Below are 16,430 nucleotides of genomic sequence, written 5' to 3'. Positions count from 1 at the left end.
TCCGACCTAGGTCTCTCAGGTGTATACTTATTTCTGACACAGTGCTGTTTATATGAAAACAGGTTACCAAAAGAACTTCTCTGCCCAGTTAAGAGAATGAAAGTTGAAGGTCCTGGAGCAAACCAAGATAGGCCATGTCCAGAGCTTCCATGAGACAGGGACCACGTGGGGGTTATCAGGACTCTGGGCAACACCGGGGTCACTGCCAGGATCCTAGAAGACCAAAGAAGGTGAGTCAGATGTCGGAATTCCTAGACCAGTGGTTCTTTACCTCTTTTAATCCCTGTAAGACTCAGATGACAATCATGGACTCTCCCCTCTTCAGAAAAGTGTGCAAGCTCACACACCAAAAAACTATTATCAGGTGGCTTCAGGGTTCATACACTCCAGCTAGAAACCTCTGTATTAGGCGGCAGAGTAGAATACTTAAGAGCACACTCTGGTGCCAGATGACCTGGATTCAAATCCTCTTCTTCCACTTATTAGCTGTGCAACCTTGAGCAAGTTAATGCCGTGGGCTTCAACTCCCTCAACTGTAAAATAAGGATAATAATAGTATTTAATTAAAGGATCATTGTGGGGATTAAACGAGTTACTATATGTAAATGCCTAGTACATGGTTAGCTCTCCAGCAGTATTCACTCTTAGTGGTAGTAGTATTGCTATCCCCAAAGCCTGGCTCATTCAGTAAATGTTCATGGAGAGAATGAATGAGTAATTCTAGTGGAGATGCCAAGTCTAGGGTTGAGCATCCTAACCAGTGTGTCACAAAAGGGCTATAGTTATGTCAAGATATTGATCCATTTAGCCTTTTGGGCTGACAAAGCCCCAGCTGGTTGCTCCTGGCTTCAAACAGCAGCATCCAAAGTGTGATATACAAATATCCTTCTCTCTGGGTGCCCCGATGTGAAAACAGTTTGGGCAGCACTGATTGAGAAGATCAGCTGGCAGGTAGTGAGAATCAAGCAGGAAGTCCAGACTCCAAGTCCAGGAGAATGCTATGGATGGGTGACAAAGAGAATCTTAACCCCTGATCCTAGAGCAGAGGCTCTAGTATGCTCCATAGCACAGCAGATACAGAGCAAGTGCTGCCAGTAGGACGCTCTAGCACTTCCTTCCTGGCACAGGAACCTGGTAAGTCACTGAACAAGGATTTGTGGAGAGCCCACAGTGAACCAGGAACCAGGCTGGATCCCAAAGTCCTGTGTAGGCAACATGTGTTAAAGAGGTAGCCGTAAGTACTGAATTAGGTGGCTACAGGGTTGTGAGTGCCAGGAAGAGGTAGTAGCCAAGGCTGCAGGGATTTTTAAGAGGACCAGCCTTGCCTGCAAGGTGAATGAATTCTTAGGGTGATAGGAAGCCACTGAAGAGTTTTAATTAAGGAAGTGGTAGATTTAGATTTGTACTTTTTAAAAAAAGACACTCTGACACAGTATTACAAAATGAATAGGAAACAGGCAAGAATTTATTGAGGACGTTTGTTAGGAGGCTCTTACGGTAGTCAAGAGTGAGAGGTGTGATAGACTGGAAGCCAGGGCCTTAGTTCTTTTTCCCATCTTGCAAGATGGCAGGTGAAAAGGCTGAGAAGCCAGATACTAAGGAGAAAAAACCTGAAGCCAAGAAGGCTGATGCTGGTGGCAAGGTTAAAAAGATGAAGCAGGTTAAGAGGGGGAAGCCCCACTGCAGCTGAAACCCTGTGCTGGTCAGAGGAATTGGTAGATATTCCCGATCGGCTATGTATTCCAGGAAGGCCTTGTACAAGAGGAAATACTCAGCAGCTAAATCCAAGGTTGAAAAGAAAAAGAAGGTAAAGGTTCTTGCTACTGTCACAAAACTTGGTGGTAACAAGAATGGTGGTACCCAGATGGTTAAACTTCACAAAATGCCTAGGTATTATCCTACTGAAGAGGTGCCTCGAAAGCTGTTGAGTCACCGCAAAAAGCCCTTCAGTAAGCACGTGAGAAAACTGTGTGCCAGCATCGCTCCTGGGACCATTATCATCCTCCCTGGGCGCCACAGAGGCAAGAGGGTCATTTTCCTGAAGCAGCTGGGCAGTGGCTTGCTGCTTATGACTGGGCCTCTGTCCCCCAGTCGAGTTCCTCTGCGTAGAACACACCAGAAATTTGTCATTGCAACCTCCACCAAAATTGATATCAATGGTGTGAAAATCCCAGAACATCTCACTGATGCTTACTTCAAGAAGAAGAAGCTGCGTAAGCCCAGGCACCAGGAAGGTGAGATCTTCGACACAGAAAGAGAGAAATACGAAATTACAGAGCAGCACAAGGTTGATCAGAAAGCTGTGGACTCACAAATTCTGCGAAGAATCAAAGCTGTTCCTCAGCTCCAGGGCTACCTCCGCTCTGTGTTTGCTCTTACCAATGGAATTTATCCTCACAAAGTAGTGTTCTAAACTTCTTACAAAGAACCTAATTAAATAACTCTGGTCCATTTAAAAAAAAAAAGAGAGTGAGAGGTGATACTCACCTGAAATTAGATACCTAGACTTTTTTGTCTACTAATTTTTTAAATTGAGGTATAATTGACATACATTATATTCACTTCAGGTGTATAACATAAGGATTCGATATCTGTATATATTGTGAAATGATCACCACAGTAAGTCTAGTTAACATCCAGCAGCATACACAGTTACAGAATTTTTTTCTTGTGATAAAAACTTTTAAGATTTATTCTCTTAGCATCTTTCAAATATGCAAAACTGTAGTCACCATGCCATACATTACATCCCCCAGGACTTATTTTATAACTGAAAATTTGTACCTTTTCACTCCCTTTACTCATTTCACCTACCCTCAACCCCTTCTGGCAATCACCAATCTGTTCTCTGTATCTATGAATCTATTAGATTTTTTTAAGACTCCACATACAAGTGAGATCACACAGTGTTTGTTTTTTCTCTACCTGCCTTATTTCACTTAGCATAATGTCCTCAAGGTGCATCCACGTTGTCAAAATGGCAAGATTCCATTCTTTTTTGCGGCTGAATAATATTCTAGTCTGTGTGTGTGTGTGTGTGTGTGTGTGTATGTGTGTGTGTGTGACAACTTCCTTATCCATTCACCTGTCAGTGGACACTTAGGTCGTTTCCATGTCTTGGCTGTTCTAAATAATGCTGCAATGAACAAGGAGATGCATATATCTTTTCAAGTTAAGGTTTTTGTTTTCTTTGTGTAAATACCCAGAAGTGGTAATCCTGGGTCAAATGGTAGTTCCATTTTTAATTTTTTGAGGACTGTCCGTACTGTTTTCCATAGTGGTTACACCAATTTACATTCCAGCCAGTAGCACATGAGTGTTCCCTTTTCTCTGCATCCTTGCCAACACTTGTTTTTTTCTTGTCTTTTTGGTAATAGCCATTCTGACAGGTGTGAGGTGATGTCTCATGGTTTTGATTTGTATTTCACTGATTAGGGATGTGGAGCATCTTTTCAGGTACTATTCGCCATCTGTATGTCTTCTTTGCAAAGGTGTCTATTTAGATCATCTGCCTATTTTGCATATTAACCCCTTATCAGATATATGATTTGCAAATATTTTCTCCCATTTAGTAGGTTGCCTTTTCATTTTGTTGATGGTTTCCTTTGCTGTTCAGAAGCTTTTTAGTTTTTTAGTCACGTTAGTTTATTTTTGCTTTTGGTGACAAATCCAAAAAAATCGTCAAGACTGATGTCAGGGAGCTTACCACCTATGTTTTCTTCTAGGAGTTTTATGGTTTCAGGTCTTACATTCAAGGCTTTAATCCATTTTGAGTTAATTTTTGTGTATGGTATAAAATGGTGGTGTACCTAGACTTCTGAGGAAAAATGATGAATCACGAATGACCCCACTGGGAATTCCCTGGCAGTCCAGTGGTTAGGACTCTGCGCTTTCACTGCTGAGAGCCTGGGTTCAATCCCTGATCTAGGAACTAAGATCCCGCAAGCCACATGGCCAAAGAAAAGAATGGCCCCACTGATCCTGGGTGGCTGGAGTGCCATCCCTGGGATAGGGGATACTGGAAGTGGAACAGTTCTTGGGGTGGGGAACATTGTGAGTTCTGTCGGGGACTCCTTCTGTTTGCGTGATGTTTACAAGGCCGGTGATGGATCTAATCACAGGAGAGACATCAGAATGGTCACAGAGAACCAGCAGCAGTGGGGTTGGCTGCCTGCTTCAGTGGGGCTCCCTTCTAAGGGGAGCGAGTTTAAAAGTGGGTTTTAATTAATCTTACTTTACAGTCAGTTTGGCTGGCATGCTTCTCTTGTACGCTCAACCTTTAGAATTCTTAAATTTGTATATTTTGAACTGTCAATAAAAACCAACATAGTTCTCTACTTTGCAGAACTCATCTCTTTTTCTTCTTGGCTGGCCTCATTCACTCTCCCTGTGTGTCCTTGTGGCAGGAGGAAGCCGTGCACCTCATAATATGACACTGTCCATTTTCTCAGATTTGTGACGCAAAAGGAAATCTCTAACCTCAGCTGTGGCTCTCGGTGCTGGGAAGAAGCCAACTTCATGTCTGAGTGCACGCACAGAAGTTTGCCATGGAAAGCTTGGGGCTGCAGACAGTGACCCTCAGTGATGGGACGACAGCCTACGTCCAGCAAGCTGTCAAAGGTATTTCCGGGGACCTCAGAATCCTGCCCTGTCCCCATCCGAGAGTCTCATGAAAAGACCCTGCCCTCTTGCCTGCTTACCACAGCTTGCTGTGCATGAGAATCTCTCAAGGTGATTGATGAAAAGGGAACTCTTTAAAATAAAATGCCAGCTAGGCAGACTAGAAAATCAGACTAGCCTACCTATAGGAGCCAAGACCTCTGAAAGGCAGATTTCCTTACATGTGGTGAGTAGTTCATAAATATTTCTGGAATGGATGAACACAGTGCTGGTTGTGACTTCCTGCTTTTCTACTTTCTCAGTGCTTTCTAGAAGCAGTCCATTTTAATTTAAGCAAGTTTAAGCAATCAAACTCTCTTCTGAGCATCTACCATGCACACGATACTCTTCTAGGTTCAGAGGGGGCACCCAAGCATAGATCTCATGGCTTAGACACCACTAGGGTGACCAGAAATAAAAATACAGGGCACACAGTTAAATTTTAATTACAGATAAACAATGAATAATTTTGTAGTACAAGTGTGTTCCACATACTGCATGAAAAAGACATTTTTATAAACATGGGATTAAATATTAAAAACAGTAACATAATAACACCAAGTACTAAAAAACTTCATTATTTACCTGCAACAGATTTACCTGAAATTCGGATTCTCAAGGAGCTGAAAATCAAGGAGGGCATAGAGTCAGAACAGAGCATTTTTGAAGGGCAGGGCCTTCTGGCCAGGGACACTCACCATCCTGACAGCCTCTTTCTTTCTCGCCAGCATTCTCAGGCATGCCAGGTGGCATGCATACCTTTCTTGGAGAGCACTGGCCAAACACTGCCTCATTCCTACTCTTTATTTTTGCCTTTTCTGGACTTTGTGAGCGTCACCATCCACATGACTGCACTGTCATTGCAGCATTTCATTTTAAATCATCTGCTTCCTGATGATGACAAAGAGGCCCCTTAATCACATCGATAAGCTCTTTTCATATGTTGATGTGTGGGTCTGGCTGGCTTCCTTTTCTTGAGAATGAAACTTCTCTAGAATACTTGTGAAGCGTGCAACCTTCTGTCTGCAGACTTCCCATCACAGGTCTTGCCCCTGTGCAGCAGTCTCAGTGGGATGGAAGAACTTAGGAACTGCAGATCGGGCTGTGTTTACTCTGTGGACCCAGGTATTTCCTATGCCTCAGGCTTCTGTTATGTTAATGGTTGACTGAATGAATAAAAAAACAAGTGGCCACACTTGGCCTGAGAAAGCCACACTCGGCCTGAGAAAGCCACACTCTTTTCTTACGTCTTCTTATGTCCGGGTCTCTTTGCCTCCCCCACCTCTCCATTTATATCTTCTCTTGTCACTCTTCCTGGCTCTGTTCTCTGCCTCCTTCATGGTGCTGTAGTGTGCGCTTACACTCGTGCACACACACACTCACACACAACAGATTTCACACTGCTGAGAGTAGAGCTGGCCTTCAGGAACCAGAACCGCACTGTCCTGGAGGGCAGCTCTCTTGCTGGTGAGCTCCTCTGATACTGTTGACCGGGGCACTTTCATCTTTGTCAGCAGGCAGCTCTGTCTGGGCCCAGCTTAGCCAGCTGGAAGCCCTAAAATTTTATGACACTTACCTATAATTAGGGTAAGCATGAAACGTGTTATTCAAAGCCAACACTTTGAAGAGTGGAAGAGCATGCTATGAATAAAGGCACTGGCACCGTTCCAGGCAAACTGGAACATACAGTCACCTCTGTGGTGGGGTATGAGGGCCTGACAGTCAGCTGTTCGCCCCCTGCCTCTCCCCATTGTCCTCTCTGCTTGTTAGAGGAAATTGTAGGTTGAAATTTTTTCCCAAATAACTCTTCTCAACATCTTGTTTCTTGCTTCAAAGCAGTACCCACTCTGCTAGCAGAAGCTCTGCTGACACTTTCAGAACCCCAAGTACTGGTCCCCTTGCCAGGACATCTAAAGTGTTACAAGGCACGGTAGCCTACTGCTTGCTGGGTGGGAGGGAAGAGGGGGAGTCGCTCTCCCCTCCTCTCAACTGCCTTTCTCTCCTACTTCTTAGCTTTGTCTCCTTACCTGCCTCTGGCTGGGTTGTAGAACTGTTAGTTACTGACCCAAGAAAACTCAGTTTGGGGACAAGTATGGGAATTCTTCTGAGAGGAAGACATCAGCAAAGGTGAGCCAGAAGTAGCTGTCTGGTCCTCCCACATCACAAGAGCTCAAATTCCTAAACCTAAAACTTGTAAAGAAAGGAAGAAACCACTTGTCATTAAGTCTTCAGTCTCCCTTTCCTTCTTCCCTTTCTCACTTTCTTTACCCCTCTCCCTCTCAAACTCACAGGACATAAGGAGAGGCCTATCTAATTCTTATTCTAAATCTAAGAGCCTTTTGTTCTTAGAAGAAGAAACTGAGGCACAGAGAGGTTAAATAAGCTGTCCAAGATCACACAGCTAGTAGGAGGTAAAGCTGGGGACTTCCCTGGTGGTGCAGTGGTTAAGAATCCGCCTGGCTTCCTAGGTGGCGCAGTGGTTGAGAATCCGCCTGCCAATGCAGGGGACACGGGTTCGATCCCTGCTCCAGGAAGATCCCACATGCCTCGGAGCAACTAAGCCCGTGTGCCAAAAAAAAAAAAAAAAAAAAAAAAAAAAAGAATCCGCCTGCCAATGCAGGAAACACCGGTTCGAGCCCTGGTCCGGGAAGATCCCGCGTGCTGCGGAGCAGCTGAGCCCGTGCACCACAACTACTGAGCCTGCTCTCTAGAGCCTGTGAGCCACAACTATTGAGCCATGTGCCACAGCTACTGAAGCCCATGTGCCTAGAGCCCGTGCTCCACAACAAGAGAAGCCACCGCAATGAGAAGTCCGCGCACCACAATGAAGAGTAGCCGCTACTCACCACAACTAGAGAAAGCCTGTGCAGCAACAAAGACCCAATGCATCCAATAAAATAAAAATTAATTAATCAATTTTTTAAAAAAGAAGTAAAGCTAAATTCAAACCCAGGAGGCCTGGACTGGTTCCAGAGCCCATTGCTTTTAACCTCTAAGCTATACTGCCTTATCAGAGGGTCTAGGTCTTGGCATACTGCCACAGTGGGAGACAAGGGAGTGTATTTTGATTTAGTTAGTTTCAGTCAGATCTGAATTTTGACCCACTGGGGCCTTTCCAGGTTCCTGGGCATCCTTTGTTCTCCATTTAGCTCAGTCTCAGCAACTTACTGCCAGGTTGGAAATCCCCACTTTGCCAGGCTTGGGTGGAATAATAAGTGAAGTTGCTCCTCCTGTGAGGGACAGGAAGGGAATCTGCTGGGAGCTGTAGGGTTTCTCATGGCAGGATGTTTCTACCCCCTAGTACCTCTGAGGCACAGGCCTGAGAGGCAGGGAATGAGGTAACATGGAGAATGTTACCTGTGCTTAGACATACAGTCTGCGCCTCCAACAGGCCTTTGCTAAAACAGGCACGTGTCCCTCAGCCCTCTTCTGGGCCTGGCCCGCTTCTCTCCATTTCCACCTCCACAGGAGAGAAGCTTCTTGAAGGGCAAGTGATCCAGCTCGAGGATGGGACCACTGCATACATTCACCAAGTGACAGTGCAGAAAGGTGAGGGCATCCTGGGACACCCCTGCCTCATGAGGGGGGCCAGGCAGCCCCCACTGAAGGACCGCCCCCCGCCCCTGACACCAAGCTCCAGAGAAAGGCAGGCGTTGCTCTCATTACAGAACCTCTTTCCTTTGAGGATGGACAGCCCGTGCAGCTGGAAGATGGCAGCATGGCCTACATACACCGCACACCCAAAGGTGGGGTCACAGTCAACATGACTGGCGGGAAGGAAGGGAGGCAGAACTGGCAGAGGTTGGGGCATGGAGTTGTGTACCTTGGGAGTTGGGGCAGAGAGATGAAGCTGTGGTCCCCCAGCTCACCTGGATTAGCAGGCTCACCTGCCTCCCCTGGCACGGACCACAGGAACAGCTGTTTCCACCCCCAGGAGGCTGAGCAGGGGGTCCGTAGTCTCGGCCTTGACAGCAGCTTTGGCTCCAGTACAGCCGGAAGTCTTAGGGCTTTAAATAGGACCCAACGACATCATCCAAGACCACGACTGAAAACTTAGCTAACGTTTTTAAAGAATTAAGCTTTTAAGGTACTGAAGAATAATGGTTTCTTCCTTCTACAAGTAGCATCTTGAGTAATTATTGTGTGCCAGGCATTGCACTAGGTGTGGAGTATACAAGAGAAAACAGAGTTGGACATAGCCCCTGCTCTTCTAGAATCTAGTGGGGTAAATAGGCCTGAAATGAACCATCATGATGAACTAATCATTGCAAATGGGGTTCAGGCTCAGGGCTTCTCTGAGGAAGTGACACTTGAGCTGAGAGCTGGAGAGTGAAGTGGGCTTAGCTGGGGAAGTGTGATGGCAGGGAGGATTCAGTACTCCACACAGAAGGAATGGCATGTGTGGCCCGGAAACAGGTGGAGGTGGGCGGGGAGAAAGAATGGCACGTCCAAGGAACTGCTAGGAGCCCAAGTAATGGGAGTTTATGCAGGACAGAGTGGGTGAAATGAAGCTGAAGAGAGAGGGCAGGGGCAGAGTACTAGGGCTTCAGGATAAGGGTTTTGGTCTTTATCCTGAGACCAGTGGGACACAGTTGAACTGTTTAGACCTTCAGGTAACATGATCATGTTTGTGTCCTGCAAAGATCTCTCTGGATGCTCTGCTGCCTGGAGGGAACTCGAGGGGTGAGGGGCCACCAGTTAGGAGGCCAAGATGATGATGGTCCCCTCGGGTCCTCATGGAGCTTCCGAGTTCCCAATCAGTATTCCGCAGGAGACCTCATCCTTAGGAGAGGCTGCCCCAGAAGGAGGGCCAGCCAGAGTGAATCAGGGACCAGGAGAAACCCGAGGTTAAAACCCTCCTTGGTATATGTACCTCTCCTTAACCTTAAAGCCCAGGTCCCAGCCACATCTCTTGCCCTTGTGCAGCGTCTGGGCTAACCCTATGTTCCCTGCAGAGGGCTATGACCCCAGTGCCCTGGAAGCCGTCCAGCTGGAAGATGGCTCCACTGCCTACATTCACCACCCTGTGGCTGTGCCGTCCGACAGCACCATCCTGGCCGTGCAGACAGAGGTAGGCTTGGAGGACCTGGCCACAGAGGATGATGAGGGCTTCAGCGCAGACACGGTGGTGGCCCTGGAGCAGTACGCCAGCAAGGTGAGCTTTCTTGGCCCTGTCAAATCGGCCACCTCTCTAGAGGACAAGGGCAGTCCTGTGCCTGGACGTGGGCGGGGCTACTCCCTCTGCCCCTCCACCCTGCCTCCCCCAACTTATCTCTCACACGTCATCGTCTCGGGCAAGTATCACAGCCTGGCTGGGGCCGCCCGACAGCTGTGTACACTCACGCTTGTTTATGCTGTCTCTGCAGAGGGAAGGCAGCTGTAAGAAACAGTGATATCCGTATGGTGGGAACTTAGGCCCAGCTTCACTTTGGCTGTACTGTCTGAGAAAGCCCTTGCCAGTGACTTTTATTAGTTTTCCAGTCCACTGAGGTCAGATGTTCTTGTATTTATTTCTTCTCTGCAACTCATTAAGTCATTTGGGAAAATAACCTCAGTAGGCAGTGACAAGAGCAGATGTAACAGAGCATCTGGGATTGTTGGAACACCAGGCTTGCACAGTAGCTCAGCTGCAAAGGAAAAGGATCTTGGCTTTCCAAACATCAGTCAGTCTAAGCTGTCTCTGCTGGGACCATGGTCCTGCCTGTAAGGGAAGCCGGTACAGAGATCTGTGAGCTTTCCAAACCGGGGTGCTCCCTCCCCACATGAACTGCAGCCCCTCAGGGTAGGCAGGGCTTCCTGGAGCACTCGTTTTACCCAAAGATTGGGAGGAGTTATTTTTATAATAAAACTAGTGTGGCTGTATTATAGAAGAGAAGAGGAAATCCTCATGTCTTTTCAAACTGAAGCACAGAACTTTGCAGTAGGCCCCACTGGGCTATGCCCACTCCCACCCCAGTTCCTTCAGGTGCATTTTAGAAGCCTAATTGGAGGCTTGCTGCTGTTGGAAAGACAACTGAGCTTTAAATTGTAAGCCCTGAGATCTGTGCTGGCTCTGCCTCTACCTAGTCTGACCTTGGGGAGGCCAGTCTCCTCCTAGGCCTCATTCTTGTCTCATACGATGAGATGGGGCCAACTGGTCTCAGAGGTCGCTTCCAGCCCTGAAGTTCCTCGATGCCCTTGATTACCTCAAGAGCCAGTGGGACATGGGAATGAAATCTGAACGCCTGCATGGGTTAGCCTGCTCAGCAGGCCTGGCCACCTGTGACCATCTCCTGCCACCCACCAGCTGCTTAAGTGTCCATGAAACTTTGTCAGCTGCTTGACCCTTTGACCTGGTTCTGACTAGACAGACCTTGACGTGGATTTGGCCTCCCTCCTTTGTCTCCTACTCACTGCAACTTCCGAAGTTCTGTTTCAGGAGCTCCTAGGAAGGCCATAGTGTCCCAGAAACAGACTAAGGGACAGTCCCAGCCGGACTCTGCCCAAGAAAGCAGAAGAACACTAAGGGCTCCCTGAAGTCAGTGGCTGGTGTGAAATGGGTGTTTGCAGGAGAGGGGGAGAAGAAGGACCTGCCAGTTAGCCAGGTGCCGTGGTTAGAACTGAGGCTTCTGGTGGGATTTTCGGGCCCCTGCCCTGGGCTCTTCTGCAGTTTGTTGGTTGTGGCTACTTCACTTCTGGCAAACCCAGGTGAGCTCATCACCACAGCAAGCCCCTTGTTAATGCCCCTTCCATACACACGTTTCCCCCAGGGAGGGAGGGATCTCCTCCTATCAGAGGATAAATGTGTCCGGAGTTGCAGCCTCCTAGGTTGGTGGTCAAAAGAGGGGAAGCTGGCTCTCAGCCCAGCTTGAGTGTGGCCGTTCAGACCACTCCTCCCCCACCTTACCTAGCCATCTAGGAGATGTCCTTTCTCCCAGAGCAGTCACAGCCCCTATGACATTTAGTCATCCCTCTATCCATCTAGCTGGGTGGTGACTCCACATGCCAGCCCCATCTCTTCTGCAGCATGCCCCAGTGTCTGTTCCGTCTTTCTGGATCTGTCACCCAGGTTGTACTTCTCCCCTTGGTAGGTTTAAACCTGCTTGTTGGGTCTTTAAGCTGCCAACTGGGCCCTGTGTCCCTCTTCCCTTCCTTCGTTGAGGAGAATCCATATAGGGACCCCAAGATTTTTTTCCTCAGGTTCTGCATGACAGCCAGGCTCCCCATAATGGCAAAGGACAGCAGGTTGGGGACAGAGCATTCCGCTGTGGCTACAAGGGCTGTGGGCGTCTCTATACCACCGCTCATCACTTAAAGGTAAGGTTGCTGCAGAGAGCTTTCAGCCCGGCCATCTTCCCAGCAGGCTGTAATTCGGCCTTCCTGCTTTGACTGGAACTGGTCCCTGACCTCGAGTTGCTCATTGCCTCCTGGAAGGAAGAGATGAGTGTACAGAAATGTCAGCACAGGGGGCTGTGACACACATGAAGAGTGCATGAGGGAAGAGAGTCAGGGAAGGCTCTCTGGAGGTGGCATCTCAGCTGAAGAGGAAGCAAAATAAAGGAGGTGGCCAGTGCTGATCCTCTGGGCCCGAACAAGGAGCAAAGTGCCCATTCATACCCTCGTCCCTCTAAATTACGTGACTGCTTGTCTTCACAGGTACACGAGAGAGCTCATACAGGTGACCGTCCATACAGGTGCGATTTCCCCAGCTGCGGAAAGGCCTTTGCCACAGGTAACCTACCTGAATGGGGACCCAGGTGGACTGCTTCCAGTTGAGGGTAGAGGGTTGTAGATTAGCTCCGGCAAGCCTCTCAAGGAAGCCAAACGCCAGGGTGCCTTCCCAGAGAAGCTGCTGTCAGAGTGCTCAGACTACAGGGCGCTGTCTGTGGAGGAAACCCTGTAATGGAGGCAGGAGGCAGCAGGCAGCAGGAGCCAGGGGTTGGCAGAGAGACTTCCCTCCGCATCAGCCCTGACCTGTACCAGCTGGGAGTGCAGGCAGGCAGTTGCATCCCCCTGGGCTTCATTTTTCTTCTGAATTGAGGCCCTTTAGCCATAGGTTCTCCAGGTTCCCTCTTACACTGGTCTGGAATGGCTGCCGTTCCAGAGAACAGGAGGGAAGGAGAGCAGAGAGGGGCTTTTCCAGCCCCTCTCACCTGCCCAGGCAGGGGTGTGATAGAGGCAGACCCAGGCTTCTTGTGCCAAAGGAAGTCTGGAGCCTGGCAGAGCACACCTGAAGATGGAGCGCCTCTGAATTAGGAAGAAGAGACGGTGGAGGATGAGGCCCCATCCAGTGCTCTTCTCACCCCCACCTCCCTCCCGCACGCGGACAGGATATGGGCTGAAGAGCCACGTGCGCACGCACACCGGTGAGAAGCCATACAAGTGCCCAGAGGAGCTGTGCAGCAAGGCCTTCAAGACCTCAGGAGACCTGCAGAAGCACGTCCGCACCCACACCGGTAGGCTGGGCCCTGCCCGCCCTGCCCCATTCAGACCCGACCCCAAGCCTGGGGCTCGCCCTGCTCCCTGCTCTGCAGGACCCCTTCCAGAGCCACCCTCACACAGCCCATCTCCACAGGTGAACGCCCCTTCCGGTGCCCCTTCGAGGGCTGTGGCCGCTCCTTCACCACATCTAACATCCGCAAGGTACACGTGCGCACCCACACGGGAGAGCGGCCCTACACCTGCCCCGAGCCCCACTGTGGCCGCGGCTTCACCAGTGCCACCAACTACAAGAATCACGTGCGCATTCACACAGGTGGGCCAGCTGGCATGCAAGGACCACTCCCTGAGGCCCCAGCCCCTTCTACCATAGGCTTCTGACCTGAGACATGTTCTTGACACCCAGCCTAGAGCGTCATTCCAGGCTGGTCCGTGGGTGGGGTATGGGGGTTCTGTGGTTCCGACCATAGCCCCAGAACCACTCTTTCACTTGCAGTGAGTGGTTCTTCTCTTAGCAACTAGGTCCAATCTGATGGGCATTGCCAGCCCTCTCAGCTCCCTGCATCCACCCAGAATTCTCCCCCTCCAGCTGAGCTCCCAGAAAAAGGCCAGGGTCAGCCGTGATGGGGAAAAAGCAGAGTGAAGTGTCATCTTCAGCTCCTCACCTTGCCCACTGTCCATGTGACTCCTGTGTGTCCTCACCCTCCCCAGTGTTACGTCCCTGTCCAGCCTTCTGTGTCATCTCTCAGACGCATGCATCCCCTCACTCTCCTATCGTACCTGATGCATCAGTCACCCCTCTCTATCTCCTGCCTCTTCTGTTCACAAGCCCCCGGCACCCACCACCAGCCCTTTCAGTAGCCTCAGCCTTGCCCCACCCCCCCATTTTCTCTCCACCTTGTCTCTGGGCTCCATGATCCCACACTCCCTTCCCCTCTGTCTTCCACTGGCCACCTTCCCCTACTCTGTCCATTCGGAGTCCCAGATCTCAGTCCCTCTTCCTCCCTCTGGCTCTCCCTTCACCAACACTGTCCCCTACTCCTGTCCCCTTAGTTTCCCCCTTGCCAGCCCCAGGTCCCACCCCCCTCACAGCCCAGTGTCCCCAGGGGAGAAGCCATACGTTTGCACGGTGCCAGGCTGCGGGAAGCGCTTCACCGAGTACTCAAGCCTGTATAAGCACCATGTGGTGCACACACACTGCAAGCCCTACACCTGCAGCACCTGCGGCAAGACCTACCGGCAGACCTCTACCCTGGCCATGCACAAGCGCAGTGCCCACGGCGAGCTGGAGGCCACGGAGGAGAGCGAGCAGGCCCTTTATGAGCAACAGCAGCTCGAGGGTGAGGGGCATGGGCAGGAGGCGGGAGTGGGGACAAGCCGGGCCTCCTCATGACCACCTGGTGGCAGGTGGCAGCCTGGGCTCTCCTCTCCCAGCCGCCTCTGCAGCCGAGGAGAGCCCGCCACCCAAACGACCCCGCATTGCTTACCTGTCGGAGGTGAAAGAAGAGGGTGATGACATCCCTGCCCAAGTGGCTATGGTGACCGAGGAAGATGGGGCCCCCCAGGTGGCTCTGATCACTCAGGATGGTGCCCAGCAGGTACAGGCCCTGGGGGTATGGCTGGGGTGGGCCACTCTGGCTGGTACCTTCTCCCACGCTCTCTGGGGAGCTCCAAGTTCTAACAGCCCCACCTCCACCCAGTTTCTCCTTTTTAGCCTTATGGATCTCGGAAAGCTGAGGCTGAGGGTACCAAATCTTGTAACACAGGCCCCCTCCTCCTCATGCTTTCAGCTCAGTCTCTGTGACTTCTGGAGCACAGTTAGTAGTTTCCTTCTTTACTTGGAGGTTGATAGGTCCTATTCATCTGAGTGAAACACTTGGATGTCCTTCTTAAGAGGCCTGTTGGTATACAGGCCACAGCGTGGTGTGGGGCCTGGAAACCTGGGGTTTCTAACCAGCAGTATAACCTGACCTTTGTCAGCACCCTCACTGTCAAGTGTACTTAATGACTTTTGGAGTTAATATGAGAATGAAATTAGGTGGAGACCCTGAATTGCATGGAACAGAGCCCTGAGGCAAAGTGGGGGTGAGTAGAAGCGGTCAGCCTAATTCTTCCCGTGTAGCCTCTTCTGGCAACCTCGGGCCTGTTTTACTTGCTTGTCCTGACCTCCTCCACCCTGTGACAAGAAGCTAATCTTCTAGGTCACCAATAAGCGAACCTGCTCTGGGAGGGCAGATTCATCTGCCTAGGGGCTTCAGACAGCCCTCCGCTCCACTCCCAGCTCATCTTCTTCCTTCCACTTGGCAGGTCAGCCTGTCCCCAGAAGACCTGCAGGCCCTGGGGAGCGCCATCAGCATGGTGACCCAGCACAGCAGTACCACCCTTACCATCCCCAGTCACGATGATGACCTTGCCACAACTGGCACACATACAGTCACCATGGTCAGCGCTGACGGCACCCAGACGCAGCCCGTATGACCAGGCGGTTTGCTTGGGGTTTCTTGTTCTCTTGTCCTTCTTTTCTGTGGAATGGGACTTACAGTGCAGGCTAAATGAGTCAAGCCTTCATACAAGGACCAAGGTTCCCACATATAAAGGGTCTTCCCTACAGCTCCTCTGGGTCATCAGCAACTCTTCTTGTTGAAAAGCATTGCACTGGGAGTCAAGAGACAGTTTCTAAATCTCAGTCTACCCCTAATTTGCTTTGCTGTCATAGGCAAGTCACTTTTCCATGAACTTTAGTCCATCTACAAATGAGGGGATTAAATTATCTCTGGAGCCTTTTACAACTCTGTCTTTCTGTGATTCAAAATTCCTAAATTAAGTTGGCTATAAGTTAAAAATATAATCCCATTTAGCTCTGAGCCCTGAGCTAATTAATCAATCTGACCCATAATGGTTTCATTTAATTTCCTTCTGGGTTGCTCCCAGCCACCTTGTTTGGAGGGATTTTTTGAATTGTGAGTTGGGAGAGTAATGTAGGTGGGTTGGAAAACTTCATTCTTCTATATTTCAGGTCACAATCATTACCTCTGGGACCGTGGTGGCTGAGGACTCAAGTGTAGCATCTCTTCATCATCAACAGGTGGCACTGTTAGCCACAGCCAATGGAACCCACATTGCCGTGCAGGTGAGTTACAGGTCTGGTAGGACACCATGGCCAGAGGAAGGAACTGGAAGGGAAGGGGAGCTAGATGGAGGTCTTGAAGAGGACAGCATTTGGCTCAAAAAGAGCCCATTTCAGAGGACAAACCCCTTTCTGCCTGTATCCACACACCTGTCTCAGGCTCTTTCTTGACGGAGGCAGGGTAAGGAGCCCCTTCTGACCTTCAGGATAACTTCAATGGCAGCCT

General features: G+C 49.8%; 2 protein-coding genes across 12 annotated transcripts in view; both read left to right on the top strand.

The window, feature by feature from the left end:
- The window catches only part of ZNF76 (zinc finger protein 76), a 32,911-nt gene that overhangs the window by 14,389 nt on the left and 2,092 nt on the right, over nt 1-16,430 (top strand). For 2 of the 11 annotated variants that reach the window (XM_057698660.1, XM_057698658.1), the window contains exons 2-14: nt 4,452-4,620; nt 5,689-5,784; nt 8,128-8,208; nt 8,328-8,405; nt 9,615-9,814; nt 11,839-11,955; nt 12,295-12,370; nt 12,969-13,094; nt 13,214-13,393; nt 14,184-14,417; nt 14,512-14,675; nt 15,385-15,549; nt 16,094-16,207. In XM_057698660.1, coding sequence (XP_057554643.1) covers nt 4,548-4,620; nt 5,689-5,784; nt 8,128-8,208; nt 8,328-8,405; nt 9,615-9,814; nt 11,839-11,955; nt 12,295-12,370; nt 12,969-13,094; nt 13,214-13,393; nt 14,184-14,417; nt 14,512-14,675; nt 15,385-15,549; nt 16,094-16,207 — 1,704 coding nt within the window. In that variant the 5' untranslated portion in view covers nt 4,452-4,547. Of the gene's footprint in view, nt 1-62; nt 231-4,451; nt 4,621-5,688; nt 5,785-8,127; nt 8,209-8,327; nt 8,406-9,614; nt 9,815-11,838; nt 11,956-12,294; nt 12,371-12,968; nt 13,095-13,213; nt 13,394-14,130; nt 14,418-14,484; nt 14,676-15,384; nt 15,550-16,093; nt 16,208-16,430 lie in introns of those variants that run through there. The other 9 variants (XM_057698659.1, XM_057698661.1, XM_057698663.1 and 6 more) reach the window with 9 other exon arrangements.
- On the top strand, nt 1,690-2,465 carry LOC130831089 (60S ribosomal protein L6-like). The gene has a single exon (XM_057698669.1). The coding sequence runs from the start codon at nt 1,736-1,738 to the stop codon at nt 2,411-2,413; it is 678 nt and encodes a 225-aa protein (XP_057554652.1). The 5' UTR covers nt 1,690-1,735; the 3' UTR covers nt 2,414-2,465.

This window comes from Hippopotamus amphibius, chromosome 11, assembly GCF_030028045.1.
Source record: "Hippopotamus amphibius kiboko isolate mHipAmp2 chromosome 11, mHipAmp2.hap2, whole genome shotgun sequence".
NCBI lineage: Eukaryota > Metazoa > Chordata > Mammalia > Artiodactyla > Hippopotamidae > Hippopotamus > Hippopotamus amphibius.
Note: the sequence above shows the minus strand (reverse complement) of the source record. Positions and strands in the feature narration are given on the sequence as shown.